The sequence below is a fragment of the Mixia osmundae genome (genome assembly GCF_000708205.1).
Source record: "Mixia osmundae IAM 14324 unplaced genomic scaffold scaffold_7, whole genome shotgun sequence".
NCBI lineage: Eukaryota > Fungi > Basidiomycota > Mixiomycetes > Mixiales > Mixiaceae > Mixia > Mixia osmundae.
The window spans coordinates 598,627-615,112 of NW_014575557.1; the positions used below are offsets into that span (position 1 = coordinate 598,627).

At 55.5% G+C, this 16,486-nt stretch overlaps 6 protein-coding genes across 6 annotated transcripts; 3 read left to right on the forward strand and 3 right to left on the reverse strand.

Annotated features, from left to right (window-relative positions):
* Positions 1-91: 91 nt before the first annotated feature.
* L969DRAFT_88923 (uncharacterized protein) lies at positions 92-3,934 on the forward strand. Its single transcript, XM_014711560.1, has 3 exons — positions 92-171; positions 222-3,530; positions 3,577-3,934. The coding sequence occupies exons 2-3, from the start codon at positions 230-232 to the stop codon at positions 3,771-3,773; spliced, it is 3,498 nt and encodes a 1,165-aa protein (XP_014567046.1). The 5' UTR covers positions 92-171; positions 222-229; the 3' UTR covers positions 3,774-3,934.
* On the reverse strand, positions 3,915-6,280 carry L969DRAFT_50924 (uncharacterized protein; the record flags this gene model as incomplete). Its single annotated transcript, XM_014711561.1, has 3 exons — positions 3,915-4,069; positions 4,121-6,023; positions 6,077-6,280. 3 exons carry the CDS (start codon positions 6,278-6,280, stop codon positions 3,915-3,917), a joined length of 2,262 nt encoding a protein of 753 aa, XP_014567047.1.
* Positions 6,281-6,496: 216 nt separating this feature from the next.
* Positions 6,497-7,756, forward strand: L969DRAFT_24953 (uncharacterized protein; the record flags this gene model as incomplete). Its single annotated transcript, XM_014711301.1, has 4 exons — positions 6,497-6,657; positions 6,708-7,294; positions 7,342-7,576; positions 7,623-7,756. The coding sequence occupies exons 1-4, from the start codon at positions 6,513-6,515 to the stop codon at positions 7,754-7,756; spliced, it is 1,101 nt and encodes a 366-aa protein (XP_014566787.1). The 5' UTR covers positions 6,497-6,512.
* Positions 7,757-7,813: 57 nt separating this feature from the next.
* On the reverse strand, positions 7,814-13,134 carry L969DRAFT_51213 (uncharacterized protein; the record flags this gene model as incomplete). The annotated part of the gene is made up of 12 exons (XM_014711562.1): positions 7,814-7,941; positions 7,993-8,147; positions 8,198-8,274; positions 8,333-8,550; positions 8,905-9,015; positions 9,117-9,243; positions 9,319-9,387; positions 9,434-10,025; positions 10,181-10,354; positions 10,628-11,531; positions 11,633-11,664; positions 11,714-13,134. The coding sequence occupies 12 exons, from the start codon at positions 13,132-13,134 to the stop codon at positions 7,814-7,816; spliced, it is 4,008 nt and encodes a 1,335-aa protein (XP_014567048.1).
* Positions 13,066-14,455, forward strand: L969DRAFT_88935 (uncharacterized protein). Its single transcript, XM_014711563.1, has one exon. It carries the CDS (start codon positions 13,276-13,278, stop codon positions 14,245-14,247), a length of 972 nt encoding a protein of 323 aa, XP_014567049.1. The 5' UTR covers positions 13,066-13,275; the 3' UTR covers positions 14,248-14,455.
* Positions 14,329-16,400, reverse strand: L969DRAFT_51461 (uncharacterized protein; the record flags this gene model as incomplete). Its single annotated transcript, XM_014711564.1, has 2 exons — positions 14,329-14,473; positions 14,521-16,400. The coding sequence occupies 2 exons, from the start codon at positions 16,398-16,400 to the stop codon at positions 14,329-14,331; spliced, it is 2,025 nt and encodes a 674-aa protein (XP_014567050.1).
* Between the last annotated feature and the right edge of the window lie 86 nt (positions 16,401-16,486).

Sequence of the window (16,486 nt, forward strand, 5' to 3'; positions counted from 1 at the left end):
ACCTTTGACGCGATGTCCGTGCCGAGCGCGTCCGAGATGTGCGCGCCAGCAGCGTGTCGATCGCCAGCTCGGTCTGTGACGAAAATCGATCATTTCGTTGCAGATCTCTCTGTCCTTGTCCGCAACTCGGTGATCACCAATTGAAGCGATAGCACCCTTGGCTGAGCACAGGTATGCAGTAGTTGGAGCATACACACTGGCCGATAATGAGACTCATGTAGCAGTGACAATGAGCAAAACTCATTATGCCGATCTTTCAGCTGGACATGGCGTTGCAAATGGCAAACTACGCCCGAATGATGTCTTCGAGCCGGTCGGCAGAGAGGAGCTACCGCCTGTCTTTGTGCCAGGCCGCTCCAGCTCGTTAAGCGGATCGTCCGATGGACGCACCCGGCAGACCAGTCAATCGAGCTCAGCAGCAAGCTCAGTCTACGAAGGCATCAGCCGACGGACTTCGACAAGCAGCGCCAGCTCAATGCAATCACGCAATTCGAAAAGCTCAGGATCGCTACATAGGCTCAGCCGAAGGGGCAGCTCGAGCTCAAGCAGTCTCAATTCAAGTGCCAGCGTGTCCGATCCTGCGTTAAGCTCTCCGAGGAGCGTCAAACGGTCAAAGAGTGTCAGGCATGCAAGGAAGGTTGCCAAAGAGCTCGAAAGGCAGCATCGTGCTGGCTTCACCGGCTTGCCACCGACAACGAGCATGGACAGCATTGCGGCCTTGCTCATGTCACCAGACTCTGCCACAGAGTCGCCAGACATTGCGCGACCGGCTACCATCACGCGCACGGAGTCAGACTCGACGATCGTACCTCGCATGACGAGCAGAGAAGCATCACCGGCGCTGCCTGAGACTGTCAACCCGGCAGCGGACGTCTTTGATGATGTCAGCTTGCCTGACGAGCCCGAGCGTGCGCCTTCACGCGGAAGCCTTGACTCGTCTGCATCGGTCCTGACAGGCAGTCTTGTAAACGAACAGTTGGCTGACACGCCTGTGCCTGTGGCTGAAAACGAAAGTGCGGTCGTATTGTCCGGTCAGCTATTGCCATCGCCCGTCAAGGTTGCGCTACCTGTGCTAGCTGTCGATGCGCCCATGTCTGAGGACATGTCGCCAAAAGATGTTGCAGAATCAATGGAGCACGGTAGTACTAACGGCATGCTCACGCCGAGCATCGATATCGTGCCGGCGAGATCGATTTCGCCTGATCAGAGCTACTTTGACGCTGTTCAGTCACCTCCACCCAGTCAGGCCGTCTCACCCTTCGAGGTCTTCTTCTCTCCACCTCTTGAGCAGCCTAGCTTTCCAAGTCAGACCAGCCCGACAGGCTCGGTCCGCGACGACGTCAAACCGCCCTCGCTGTCGCCAATGCCTTCGCCTAGGTTGCCAGGCGCCCTTGTCACATCTCCTGCTGTCGATGAGACCACCGAAGTATCGGTGCAGCCTGACGCGGCTGAAACTGCGCATGCAGCGGCGGCAGCGCCAGCAGCTGTGCCGCGAATGAACTACGCCGAGGTCTTTCGTCTCTGTCTAGAAGAGCATCCAAAGTCTGCTTCGATCCCTACCCGGCCTTTCGAACAACCTGAACGAGCCACGATGACTGCGGAAGACGCCCAGATTGATCATCGTGCTCTTGCGTTCCGAACGATCGACTTTGACTCGCTCGCCCGTCCAGACATTGTTCTGCCTCCGACTGAAAATCTGCCTGCCGCTATGCCAACATCAAGTCCGCAGCACGTTGTCGGCGAGATCTGTAGCTATGAGTCGCTAGTATGTCCAATGATCCTGCCGCCACAGCAAGCTTGCGCTCAGCAGCCTCGAATCGCATATACAATGCCCTCTTGCGTTGCCAATATTTGCAATTACGAGTCGCTTGCCTGCCCACCCATTCTTTCGCCGTTAGACGCTTGCGTCATACCCAATAGTAAAGCCTCCGAAGGCAAGACTGCGGATCTGCCGACAGTCAAGACGTGCTCCTACGAATCCCTTGCCTGTCCGCCCATCCTTCCACCTCTCGAGTCTTGCGTGTCACCACCGAAAGTGGCAAAGGAGCTCGACTCGCGCATATTGGCTCTCAAGACGTGCACTTACGATTCCCTTGCGTGTCCCGCTATTTTGCCGCCAAAAGAGCCAGTCGTGAAGCCGGTCACACAATCGCAAGCCCCTCGCGTGCTCGCCATCAAGTCGTGTAGCTACGAGTCTTCAGCTGCGCCACCGATTTTGTCGCCATGCGAGCCTTGCAAGTCATCGTCCACTATTGCAGATCAGCCGCCGTGTGTCACGACGACGCCCGATTCGGCAGTCTCGCTCTCGCCAATTGCAGCCAAGGCAGATCTTCTCCCCACGAGCGAAGTCGGCTTGATAGATGAAGTGGCAATCATCACAGGCGGTATGCTCGGAGTCGAGCCAACGGTATTCCAGCATATTCCCGTTGACGAAGTTCAGGAGGTAGAACAGTCCCCACCGCAAGCCGAACAGACTGCTGCGGCGGTATCAGCGATGATGGCTGCACTTACCCCCCATGTCGAGACAGCCACAGGTGACCCTTCCCTGCACGAGATCGCTGGACATCACAGTGACAAAGAGCTGATGACAGAGCCTCTGAGTCTGTCCGATAACACTGCACGAGCGCTTGCCGATGGCCTTCACGTATCGCCAGAGTTCTTCCAGAACATGTCGAGCAAGCCAGTCGAGAGTGTCACATCGAGCGATGGCGATGATGCGACGACATCGGCCTCATCCACTGATGGTTCAGTGAGTACTCTGACGGATCCGGTCGATATCGCCGAAAGCACAGAGAAGGATGATGCAGCAGCGAAGCCTGTCGACTCTATAGAGAACGCCCCAGTGCCGTCGCTATGCCGCACAGTCAACGCCAACAAGTTGGAAACCAACGGTGCCCTTGACGAGGCTGTCGCCAGGCATGAAGCATTCTCGGGGCAGTACGCTGCAAGTAGCGGCTTCCCCGCAAGTCCCGGAAACTCACTTTCGCGCGAGGTCGAGCAGTCAAATACGATCAGTAGCCCGTCTACGGCGCAAGATGGCATCGTGCATGCTGTGGAGAGCTCAGTACTGATCACTGAGGATCACCTTCAGCCCACTGAGCCCGACGAATCGATGGCACGTGCTGAAGTCGCCGAGACTGCGAACGCAAGGACAGCTGCATTGCAGTTTACCAAGGACTTGTCTTCGCTTCATCAGCCGGGCATCGAACAGCCAGCCTCAGCAAGTGCAGTAGACTCCTCGAATCCGTCCACAGGCCTGAGCAATGGGCATGCAATCATCCAAAATCTCGCCGGCTTAGACCAGCCTGGAATGGAACTTCCATCTGAGGCGCGAGAAGCACAGAGTGGAGCTTTGGCGCGGCAGACAGGAGGAATGACTTCAGGAGGATCACAGCCACCTCGTGAGCCGCCGTCGTTGACGTTGTCGCTCTTCACTGGTCAGATCAAGCCTTGGCGAAGACAAATCCTCGCTTTGCTTGCGACGCTTGGTATCAATCTCGCTTTACCATTCATCAATGGCATCATGGTCGGCAAGTCGTGTCCACTGAGTCGTGAATACGCTGACGTGAATTACAGGCTTTGGCGAGATCGTCGCGCGAGAGTACCTTGCGCCTTCGGTCTATTCCGCAATCACCGCCTGGCGATCAGGCACGACCTACGCATCAGCTAATCTTGGCATGCGCGCGGCTCATGGAGCTTCAGATACTGGCTACATCCATGGCAAGCCTGGCCATGCAGGATCGAAAACGGTGCTCGAAGAGGTAGTGACATGAAAACAATTTGCGGTCTTTCTCCCTGTTGCCTGTCACGGAATGTTGTCACCATTGCGCAAGTGCAGAAGCTCATCTCATCTCAGCTCAGATCACGCGAGCGCGAGGTAGTGTCAAGTGCAGATCAGGATAGCAAGAGAGGCTTTACAAGTGTGGTTGCGGTGCTTCGTTGAATTGGAAGGCAGGCTGTGTGCCTGACTGAGCCAAGTCGGCAATGATAAATTTGGCGATGGAGTGAGATACACCCATTGTTGTGACCATAGGGTTGACGCCGGATGCCTCACGGAAGACGGAAGCGTCTGCAAAAGTATAGGTCAGCAGTCGCTCGTTGCAGCTCGCAGGCAACTCACCGGCAACATAAAGACCTTGCGTAGACCAAGGACGTCCGCGAGGGTCGACGGCACCGTTGGTAGGCTTGGTACCCATGGGATTGCTGCCCATTTGGTGAGCGCTGCCAATTGAGCTCCAGCTAGGCTTGACGCCAGCCTTCTCGACTTGTGCAAACCACTCGACAAAGTCGGGATCGTTCAAGCTGGCAGGAGTGTTCTTGACGATGAAGTCAGGCACAAGCCGCTGCGAAGTCGAAATTCGTCGTGCGCCTGCTGCAAGCTGCATCTGCACGGCAGCCTTGATACCGGCATGCATCGACTTTGCATCGTGAGGACTGATCGTGTAGTCGACGCGACACTTGCCCTCTGCATCTGTGTAGACTCTGCCGCCATCGCGATCGCGTGACAGAATGATCATGCAGACAGAGTTGGGGTACTCGAGCGCGTTACGCTTGTGTTCTTTGCTGCCGTTCCAGCCGACGACGGCAGCGCCGTATGTGCCCGCAGACGAAGCAATAATCTCGATCTTGGCACCAAAGTGCTCGCCATCGACGTTCTCGACGACATTGGAGACGGTGGTCATGATAGCACCGTTGTATGGCTCGATCTTCTCGTCATAATAGCCTGTGACGAAGCCGCAGGGATGCAGGTGGAGACCGCGACCGATGTTGCGATTCGTTAGGCCGGACTTCTGCAGGATGACCGGGCTGTTGAGTGACCCGCCAGAGACAACAACAGACTTATGGGCCCTGACGATAGCATGACGGCCGTCCTTGAACTTCAACAGAGCGCCCACAGCTCTCGTGTTGGTCTTGTTGTAGAAAAACGCCTTGTAGTTCTGTGCGTCTGGCAGCATGAGGGCTCCAGGAGGGCAGAAGAGGATGCGTTCGACTGAAGCGCCTTGCATGAATTTGGCACCGTTCTCAGCTGCGTCTCTGAGCCACGTCGCTGTTCCGCCCTGCTTCTCGCCATACGGACAGCCGAAACCGCAGAATCCACAGCTGTGCTCCTTGCCGCCGGTATTCTGTGGTATCTCATCCACATGGTAGCCGACTTTCTTTGCACCGTCGATTAGCTTTTGGTTGGCAGCGTTGTGCTTGATCTGCTTGGTATCAACACCCATACGCTCGCAGACAAAGTCGAGCGACTGCTGGAATTCGTTCGAAACAAAGTAGGTAAGTCCATACTTTCTCGCCCAGGCCTCTCTGACGTAGTGCTGAGGTTTCAGTGAGGCTGACCAGTTGACGGTCGTGCCTCCCCCGAATGTGCTACCGGCGAGGATGTTCATTGAGCCATCATCAGTGACCATGATGCCCTCGGCTTCGTATAAGTTTCGGTAGCCGTCCAGCGCGCGACCGTTCATGCTCTCGGTAGGCACGAAGACGCCCTTCTCGACGACCATGACCTGCAAGCCTGCCTTTGACAGCGTCGCAGATACGACACCACCGCCAGCGCCCGACCCGATGATGAGAATCTCGGTGTCAAATGTCTGATAGTCTTTTGAGATTTGCTCAAACTTGAAAGGATACGACTTTTGTATGCGTTCGTCTGTCGATTGACGCATGGGATCGCCATTGAAAGGGTAACCAATACCGACAGACGCAGTGTCGAAAGCGTTGTAGACCACGAAGAGCGTCAGTGCAGTGAAAGCGGCATATGCCTTTCGGAGGAGGAAGATAGGCGAATTGCCCCAGCCGCGGATGACAGTCTCTCTGTCGGCTTGTGATAGATCACAGAATGCTGAGGTTTTGCCGGACATGGCAAAAGTACCCACTCGGGTCGAGAGCGCGCTGAGCATGAGGCCGAGATCCTTGATATTGGGTCCAGAGACTGAAGCGACCATCTGCCTCACGAGATCGTCGAGCGCAGTCGGCGAGTCCGAGTACTTTGCCTTTGCAAACTTTGTGATATTCTTCCGTTGGAACTGTCGATGATATCATCAGCCTATGAGCAGCTTAGCTTGCCGGTCTGACTCACATCATTAGCATCCGCGGGCATCGCCGCTGTGATCCAGGCGGCTTCTTCATCATTGTGCGCAGCGAAGACCGTGTCGGCAATGCATGCTAGCACTTTGAGCTGGGTATCATTGAGCGGCTTGACTTGCTGAGCGACCTCTAGTGGCGTTAGCCGGTTCGTTTCAACTTTTGTGGGGTCCGTCGTCTCTGGCAAGTAGCTCGTCATCGTGCCGGTGCTGATGGGATCAATATGCTTGCAGGCGCTCTACAAATTGCGCCTTCCTCCTGCTCGTGGTGTCGTACACTCGATAGGCGTCCTCGATAGACGTGGCCTGCTCGATTTTGCGGAGTCGATTTCTCAACTCGATCGAGCAAATCTTGGCCCGGCCAGTCGCCGATCGCGTTTGGGTTCGCGCGCTCCTCGCTCTGCGCCATTGCTTGCCCGGCTTGTTCCTGCCATGCTCGTGCTCTCTCTGCTCTTACTGTCTTGTGTCTTCTGCACCTCAACCATCAACGACGACGGCGTCATCTCACAGAGCGACTTTGGCGTCTCATCTGCTTTCTATAAGCTCGTGATCGATGCCTCAGCAGGTTGCGGCGACAGTCAGTCGAGGAGGTTTCCTGTTCTGCGCTTTTGACCCAACAGTGAGCAGAGCGGCAACAAGCCGGCCCAACCTACTTCAAAGGAAGCTTTGGCGTCAACCTATTGGCGAAGGACCTCCGCAAGATCAACCATGTCGTCTTTGACTCTGTGAACACGTACGGCTTCGAATGGATCAGTCAAAACTATGCCATTGGCAAGATCAAGTCCGGCACATTCTTCTTCTTTATCACGAGCGACGATGTGTCATTTTGGCCAGCAGAAGCGCAACGTTGCTGTCGAGCGACCGCGCGTTTCACGGTCACATTGGGCATGCAAACATCGTCATTTGAAGTTGTGGACGCAAGCGCAACTCTCACTTGTGGTGGCCTGTCGGTCTCTCGTGGATGTTCTTATGTCGCAACGGAACATAGCTGCGCAAAACCATTTGGCACTGTCAAGACTACGCCTGCCGCTCCTGAGGATGTGCCCGCTGTTCAAGCATACGGACTCAACTATGCTATATCTGGCATGTGTCCTATGCCATACTACATGGACATCAGGCATCAGGTCTTGCGCAGTACCTATAGACCGCTCTTGTCGACCATTGCCGTCGTCACACGTCGTGCGCCTCATCGTTTTGATCCTTTCGCGCTGCTTGTACGTCACTTGGGGTGCTTTTCGCATGCGTCTGAGCAGTCTTCTAGCTGCTCGGAGCTCCACGAATAGCAATCGACATCGTCACTAGCGATCGCACGGAAGAATCGGTCAGCCTCAAACTTCTCTTCGGTGGACCGGGATCGTCTCAACCATGGCCGGAACGCGAACGTCAATGCTGTTCCACAATCTCAGAGATCGAGCTGCGTCTATGGACATTTCGATACGGCTCTGTCTGGAGAAATGTGGAAGGTCGCGGTGACATGTATGCAACCTGCATTCCTAGTCAGTTGCAAGACGCCAGCGTCGCATTCTTGCTGAAAACTTGCAGATCATGTCGAGGGCTACGCAAATCAGTGCAAAGGGCAATACTACGAATATCCTTATATCTGGATGTGTCAGACTTCGAGTCGATTGGTTTATGTGATCGAGCCACCGTCGCCCACCGCTACTGCTCAAACATAGCGATCAATCTCTCTTCATGCAGAGCAATCCAACAGCATCGTTGGTACATTGCAAATATCAGCTACTTGCGATAGTGGGAGGAGTGCGCATCTCGAAGAGCCGATGAGGATGCAAACAAGGGTAACGGGCAGGCGGCCGAAACGCTGCCGTGGGCTTGCAAGCTTTGTTACGGGGTCCTGCAGGATCTATTGACCATGATCAACAGTGCTGCTCTGGAGAGTCAGCGCACCGCTCACTAGGAAAGCATGCGGTCAATATGATGCCGTCTGGCAAAGTGTCCTGCCATTGAAACATCTGCACGGATACGCCGAGCTTGAGGATCATCTCGCTGAAGACTGTGCAGCAAGCCTTCATCTCCTCGTCCGTCCAGCTCTGCTCAGTCCCGTATTGTCTGCAATACTTGACGTGAGCCCTGAAAATCTGGCCTGTCGTGTGACGCACCGAAATCGCGCGAGAAACGTCATTGCGGAATCAGAGAAGCCGCGCAACTCTAGCTGCATCTTTGCCGCGTTATGGAGCTGCGTGCGAATACGAGTCAGCTCATCCGTCACAAGGGGTGTTGCAGAGCAGACGAACGATAAAGAAGTCAGGTTTCATGTAATTGAGCATTGACGGACTGCCTCGCGCTGTGATCGCTAAGAGACCGTTCACTGTATCGATCATCGAAGGCAGATGAACTGGGCGAGGCTCTCCTACTCTCGGTGCCATACAAGAGCCTGCGCCTGTGAACTCGGGACTATAGATTTGCACGCTCGGCAGGTCGCCCGCAACGACAGGCTTTGAAAGGAGCGCGACTGTTGGGACAGAGCATCTCAGGTGCGTGACTGTCTGCGGACATCCAAGAGGCAGCCCTTTTCCGCCGCAGGTTGCCCAAGCATTCGTGAGCACCCTAGAACTCAAAGCAGGTGACGCAACACCGAGAGTGAAGTTGAGTCGCGCAAACGAGCGACAGCATCTTGCTAGATGTGCCGGCCACAGGTTATCTTTGCTCTCTACTGCGACCGTGAAATCGGAGCTGATGATTGCTTGTCGTTCATCTTTGGCATTGCTGAGAACTTCGAATCTGCTGATCATCTGCTCTATGATATATGCTGCTCAGAGACGGGTGCTTGCTCAGGAGGGAAGCAGATGCGCACGGCCTGCCAGACGGAACTTCATGCTGACTTTGTCTTTGACGATCAGCAGTATTTCGAGGGCGCCATCATATCTGGCTGTTCCACCTTGGCCCTTGTCTGAAGAGCACGTCAAGAGGTCCTCGACTTGTTCGTAGGTGGCGTACCGTCAGAACAGGAGAAGCTGCCTGATGCTGCTAGCTTGTAGAAGACATTGTGGACGGACCAGTCATTCGTGCGCAGCACACCCTGTCCGGTCGCTTGTTGTCCGCGCTCGAGCAACCCAAAGCAGAGCAAGCCGAGCCAGTAAAGGAAGTTGTGCATCGATGAAAGGGATGCGCAAGGGCTGAAAGATGCCTGGGGACTGTGCTGTCTCTGGAGAAGGTAGAACGGCGAGGAGGGTAGGGCAACAGAGCAACGGTGACATCGTCAAGATGAATGCATTGCGACAGGGTCCATCTCGACGCGCATCGTTCGGCTGACACGCTCGCAAGGATACGTATGAGGTCGCTTGTAATCCTGGCGAAGGGTTCAGGCACGTTGATAGAGAGGAGGGCGTGCTCACCTGTGCACATGCCCCATCCCAGCGCGAACGGGCATGCGGTCGACAAGCTGCAGCTAGCGCAGCATCCGCTTCGATGGTCTGATAGCTCGCCTGCGGCACGAATCCTCCGAGAAGCAGTCTGATGCTGCTGGTCAAAGCACAGCAATGCTGATCATCGTACATCCAGCTTGTCTGGGTTGTGCCGGGCAGTTCATACCGGATGCCAAAGATGAGGAAAGTGTCTTGAGGTCTCATGCCGCGTACGACTTGCTTCAGCTTGACGAATGCTCGGATCCTATCGAACAAGACTTGCGACGGGTCGACGTACAGATTCGGCGTCCAGCGCCCGACGATGGTAATTGTAAAGGTTTCGTCCAGAATATAGCTCTGGCATGCGGGCGGTCTGAGCTCTCCTTCGTCGAGGATGGAGCAAACGCCGAATGCCGAGAAGATTGGTCGATACACAAGAACCGAGGGCAAGGCGGCGGGCTCGATCTGCAGCGCGGTCATAACGCGCAGAGGGGTTTCGCACGGTTCTTCGTGGACGGCGGTAGGGCAGATACGAGGACGGCTGGCATGGATGCCACCGCAAAGGATGGTCGCAGACGCCTGGCTGTGCGGGGACAGAGAAGCTTGGGAAACACCGAGTGTGATGTTGAAGCGCGCGAGAGCACGACAGCAATTGCGGCCGTACCTGTTCCAACGATTCGAATTTGCCCACATTGTATACCCAAAGTCTCCGTCAATGGATCCATCGCCATCACGTACTGTCTGATGACTCTGAAACCCGGCGACATTGTCCACTTTGGTCGAGCAATCAGCGAGGAGGTTGAGCATTCATAGAGCGCACGAGTGAACTGCTTGTTGCGCAGCGAGTGACCATCGCGGATCATGATGAGCGTCTCTGCTGATCCAACAAAAGTGGCTGGACCGTCTGCCGGGCTGGCATAAGCAGATACCTCGGGCGAGCACCAAACTGACAGGTGCCGCATCGCGACGTTGCGCTCGTAGCGATTCGATAGAAGACACTGGAGATGTCAAAGGCGTGATGCCGGAGAACACCGTCTTGGGCAAATGTTGGTACGAGCAGTATGGAGATGCAGCAGGCAGCAGCGAGCATGCTGCAGCGGCGAGCTGACGTGCTGACACGCGTCAGACGGAAACGATTCGGATACGATACAATGGGCTTGTTTACGACATTGCCTACTCGATCACCATGGCTGAGTACCCGAAGCATTGACAATCTTGTCCACATCGGCATCTCTCTTGCCTTCGACCGTTGCGACGATGATCTCACCACCAGCACTCGGATCGCCCGCTCCAGCTTTCTTGAGTGCCTCGCGGTTGTTGCCCAAGCCAGTGGCAAGAAATCCGGGCGAGATGAGGAAGATCTTCACACCGTCTTCCTTGAGAATTCGTTTCCATTCTAGCACCATCATGTTCATACCCGTCTTGCTTGAGCGATACGCACTATAACTCGGTCCGGGCGGCTTTGGCCAACCAGCAGGTACTTTGAACGGCCCGAGATCACCTTTCAAAGCGGCCGAACCACCCTCGAGCGTCGACAGGCCGGAAGTGATGAAGAGGACCCGGGCTTCTTTCGATTTGAGAAAAAGAGGCGCGAAAGCCAATGTCATCGCGTGCGTGCCGGTCACGTTGATGTCGTAGGCCCTGTTCCAGACTTGACGAAGCGTCATCGTGCCGGTTTGCAGCTCCTTATCGAACTGTGCGCCAGCGTTGTTGATGAGCACATCGATGTAGCCGTATTCACGCTCGACAGCCTCTGCTGCTTTCGCGATCGATTCATCGCTCTCCACATCGATCTGTGCGGTTGACAGAGTACTGTGAGACTTCGGGGTACCGCTCTTGAGCTCTTCTACTGCTGTGTTGATCTTCTCTAGTGATCGACCGGCAGCGATAATGTGATAGGCCTTGTTAGAGGTCAAGAGCTGCTTGACCGTCTCGTAGCCTATGCCAGTATTGGCGCCGGTGATCAAAACGATGACTTTGCCCCCCATGGCTGCTGAGCAGATGATGGCATGTCCTTGGACCTTATAGGGTCCCGGCCAAGAGTCATCGGCCTGCTCGGTCGGCCTTGCGGTCTTACTCCTCGGACCAACTCCGCAGCATCACCGCAAGTGGCAAGTGGCAAAAACTCCCCGAGTGCACTCACGCAGGACATGAGACCGGTTTATCAAGGTCTGGCGAGCGATCGTACACCGTTTGCGCCCCGCAAGGTCATTGCTTGTATCCTGTGCTCGTCGGTCAGCGTGTGTCATCGGAAGAGGAGATGCAACAGACAAGGCGAGCGAGTTGACAGGTTGCTCGTAGGGCGCGAAATGACCCGCTTTGTTGACTGTTGCAAAGCTGAGGTTGCCAAACGATCGCATCTCGCCAGCTCGTTGCTTTGCATCTGGCGAAGCGAACCAATCGGTAAGCGGTAAGCTGTTGTATGCCTCTTTGCCTGGCCAGTCTAGCGCCAGTGTCCAAGCTTCATTGCCAAGCGCATTGCAGATGAGATCGTAGTCGCCAGCGTAGACCAGCACGGGGACTTGATGCGACAGCGTATAGACCACTTCTTCGTATGAAGGCTTAGCGCCGTCGCCCGTGGCAGTGAACTGAGCAAACGTCTTTGAGCCGCAACCTTTGAATTTGCGAACGCCTTTGCCGGCTTCGTGATCAACGCCCAGATCGTGTCTGACTGTCTCTTGATTGAGGTACTCCTCGATCCAGGCGTCTTCGGCATAGTCGCCATGACGCATGACATTGTAGGGATTGCGACCGGTCTTTGTGAAAGGATCGACCTGAGTGCGTTCGCAGTAGGCTTCGGCAGCTATACATACGAGTGTGTTGTTCTGATGGTCATAGCACGACTGCATGAGCTTGAGACATTGTGGTAGATTTGAGAGCATCTTTTCGCAACTTGGCGCATCGAGAATCGGTCCGTAAGCGGATTGGTTCGTGCAAAGCGAAGCATAGTAGCCAGATTCGTACTGTCTCTTCGGATCCGTCCAGCCATTTTGCAGGGAGATGCTCTTGAGTGGGATGGGATCGGCAGCAGAAAGCAAATGCTTTGCCATCAGGGGTACATATCTCCCGCCGTACGATTCGCCGATCATGTGAATACCGTGTGAATTGACAAGATGCGGCATAGCTTGCATGATGATTTTCACAAAGGCGTGGACGTCTCTGGCGGCATCAGGTGTTGACCAGACACCGCGATCACCCGAGTCGGCATAGCTGAAACCGGTCCCGACGGGCTGATCTAGCATGATCGTCGTTGCATTGTTCGACCACGAGTATGGGTTGTACTTGAGCGCGAAAGCACCGGCGTCATTCTTGTGCAGCAGACAAGGCCCGACTTCTTGCAAGTTGTACGTAAAGGTCGAGCAAGCAGGGCCGCCATTCAGGAGGAGTAGGACGGGATCATTGGACGGATCGTTGCGACTTTCGTACAGGGTAAAGAAGAGATGTCTGCCCTCGTCATCGCCCGTTGTAGGTGAAGGAGCATCGAGGTAGCCCGAGTAACGCTTCTGGGTGAAGTCGCAAGTCAGCTGTGGTTCGACGAGTCTCACGCGGTGATCAGCCAATGCTTCGTGTCGCAGTATCCTCACTGGCCGCGTCGACGGTATCGGCGCATCATAAGACGCACTGAAGACGATCTGTTGTGCTCGCGCCAGATGGCCTGAACCAATCAGCGCAAGCCAGAGAAAGACGTGCATGTCTCCGAGTCTCTAAACGGCAGGAGAGGACGGTGTCAATCAATCTCAGAGGTGTCTACTGACCGAGTGACTGGTCGCTCTCGAGCGCGTCGAACCAACACTTTTGCCACTGCTCGACGACGAGGACGACGACGACGACGCATGGATCGCAATCTCGAGGCACTGCTACGATGGGGCGTAGAGAACTCTGGCCCGCCTGCATCTGCAACGAACGAAGCAACGCAAGCAGCAGCGCCAGGCTCGACGGCGGTGACAGTGCCTTCGGCTCCTGCGAGGCGCACTGATCTCAATACCGATGTTCTCGATGCCATCATGGGCAAGAGCGATGCCAAACGCATGAAGGACTGTTTGGCGCTCGGTATATCGACCGATGCGCCACTCGACGATCGATTGCTAGCTTGGGACGAGTTAGAATGCCTTGTCGAGTTGATCGACAATGCCAACGACTTGGAGCCACTCGGGTTGTGGCCTACGATCGTAGATTGCTTGACTGCCAAGGAAGAAGCCATACAGATCCAAGCTTGCTGGGTCGCCGGCACGGCAACAAACAACAACCCGAAAGCACAAGCCGCCTTTCTCGCTAAGGAACCTCTGCCGACGCTAGTAGCGCTCATCAATTCTACCGCTGCATCTGCCGAACTGCGCTCAAAAGCCATCTACTGTCTCTCTGCTGCATTGCGACACAATGACGAAGCGGTGGTCAGATTTGGCGAGCTGCACGGTTGGCTCAGTCTCAGAGTTGCGTTGCACGACCCCAGCATTGCAGTAAGACGAAAGACGGTCTTTCTGATCCATTCGCTCTTTGTCAACTCGCTCACACCCATTGCTCTTGTTGCGCCTTGTCGATCGTCGGGCACTCTACATGCTCTGCTACAGTCGCTGTCACCCGACGCACCGCCATCCGGGCGAGATGGCGATGGCGAAGTGGATGTCGACTTTACAGAGAAGGCGTACAGATGCCTCTACGGGCTCGTAGATCGCGCACTCGCCGGCCTGGCGCCGCATGAGGTGGCCGAGATCGTTTCTCTCCTCTCAGCTGCTAGAGCAGAAGGAACTCAGACCGGTCTCTCGGCTAGCGAACTGACAGACTTTGCCAAGAAGCTCTCTCAGTAGGCATCAAGTAGAATCCAGAGTGTTGTGACAACATGTAACAAAGTGCCCCTTTGCCATCTACGTGTAAGCCCATGAAAGTCTTCAGATGAAGTTTTGTCTGTGATCTTCGGGAAAGTGTGATATGCCTCGATGCCATGATGAGCCTTCCGAGAAAGTACGTCCACCCTGTGCTGATGGCACTTGCAGGCGGTTTTCGTTTGACACGGTCCGACGCGCTAGTCCTTGTCTGTGTCTCGCTATTAGCCTTGTGTCAGCACAGGGAAGGCCGCGTACCCTGGCAGTCGAGCCGGAAGAAGAGCGGTCGAAGCAGCTTGATCTTGATCGTGATCAGGCGAGCGTCTAGGTCGCTCGTTGCTGCCAGAACGTGATGGTGCACGCGAATTAGATCTGGAAGGGAAGATAGCGTCTAAGCCCAGAGCAGCGAACAATGACTTTGCTCGCTCCGGTGTGATGATGTCCGATCGCTGGTCATCATATTCGCTCGAGCCTGACGATGTGTCTGAGGTCGCAATATCGCCTATCGGATCTGGACTTGCGATGGGCGTGTCGCCTTCGTAGATCGTGCTCACAGGCCTCTTGCCAGCTATCGGACGTCTCGGTGCCGCGTACGGTAGCGAAGATGGCCTTCTGTCTTCTTCTGATCTATCTGCGATCCTGCCTGCGCCTAACAGAGGCGATCCGAATGGTGACGGGGCAGGTGAATGTCTAGGCGTGTAGATGAGCTCGGATTCGGGCCACATATTGTCAAGCGAGCTCCTCCTTGGCGGTGGCTGCACAAGTCTATCTTCGGGGTTGCTATACGCGATAGCCATCTCGCGCTCTTGCCAAGGATTCGCAGGAGGACCAGAGCTAGTCTTTTGTCTGTGTGCTTCGTATCGATCGTACCAATCAGAATACACGCGACTCTGCCTCAGTCGCTGTTGTCGCTTAGATCGTTTTTTCCTTCGCAGCGCGCAGATGAGAAGTGAGAGGCACAAGGCGACAAGTGCGAGTGAAGCCGAAACGGATACGCCTGCTATGCCGCCCGTAGATAGTCTCGCTCCTTGGCCAGAAGCGCGCGCTGAACTCGACGAAGAGCTGATCAAAGACGTACGAGCGGCGAGGCTTGCTGAGCTCGCTGCTCTGGATGCGCTCGACTGTGCCGAGATTGAAGAGAGGATTCCAGATAGGACGGAAGCTGCAGACTGCCGTATTGGATTATCTGTACTAGATGCCGTTACAGTCGCTGCAGCTCCTCCGCTGCTTGTTACAATCACCGCCGGGACACCCACTGACTGTAGCTGAGAAGTGATCGAGACGCTCGAACCTTGACTGGCCGCTGCAGCCGGTACTGAAGTCGCTGCAATTGTGGACGTTGCCTGGCCAGCCGCTGAAGGCGCAGCCTGTGCAGCCTGCGATTCGACAGCAGATTGCGCCGCGACTGTGATGACCGCCGGCTGATCTGATGGTGTGCCTGTCCCATCGTCGACAGCGGGCGGAGTATCTGTGGAGCCGTCATCTGTTGCGGCTGCTGCACTCCCTTGAGCTACTGCTGCTGCATCCGCAGCGCTTGTCTGGGCAGCAGCTACCGCGCTCGTCGTGCTCGCTTGCACATCCACAGATGCTGCACGAGCGCCTGTGTCTGCATTCGCCGAGTCGTCGCCGCTGCCAGTATCCGTTGATGGAGCATCGTCATTATCAGCTGCTGAAGCATCCATTCCTGCATTCGGATCTGTGTCTGTGCCGTCGTCCCCAGCACTTTGATCAGGCGAAGCAGGGGTTCCGGTGCTTTGACTTGCAACAGCAGGCGCTGCTGTGGTCATTGCCATGGCCGCATTCATGCCCGTCTGCGCAGTCGCCATACTGACGGGCGGCGTCGCTGATGCTGTAGGCGAGGAATCATCATTCGCTGACAGTGTAGCTCGTACAACACGTCCGTGATTATCTAGGGTTGCCAGTGTACCTGAGTCTAGTATGCTGATGACTGTGGGTCCGTCAGAGGGCGTGGTGTAGGGAAAGGCGAGAGGAATGCTTGCGCCGTCGTATGTCAGCGGCAATTGGGCCAGAGCAGACGATGAGCCGATCTTGACGTAGCTCAACCACGCCGGCAGCACTTGGCCGCCTGGCATGGCACCGACCCTGAGCAAGACTCGCACTTCAAATCGACTTCGCATTTAACATCGACGTTTGACCTTCACACGTGTTGGTCACGTGCATCGCCATTGACATTGCGACGATCCGAAATTTTGCGTCGCTCCAA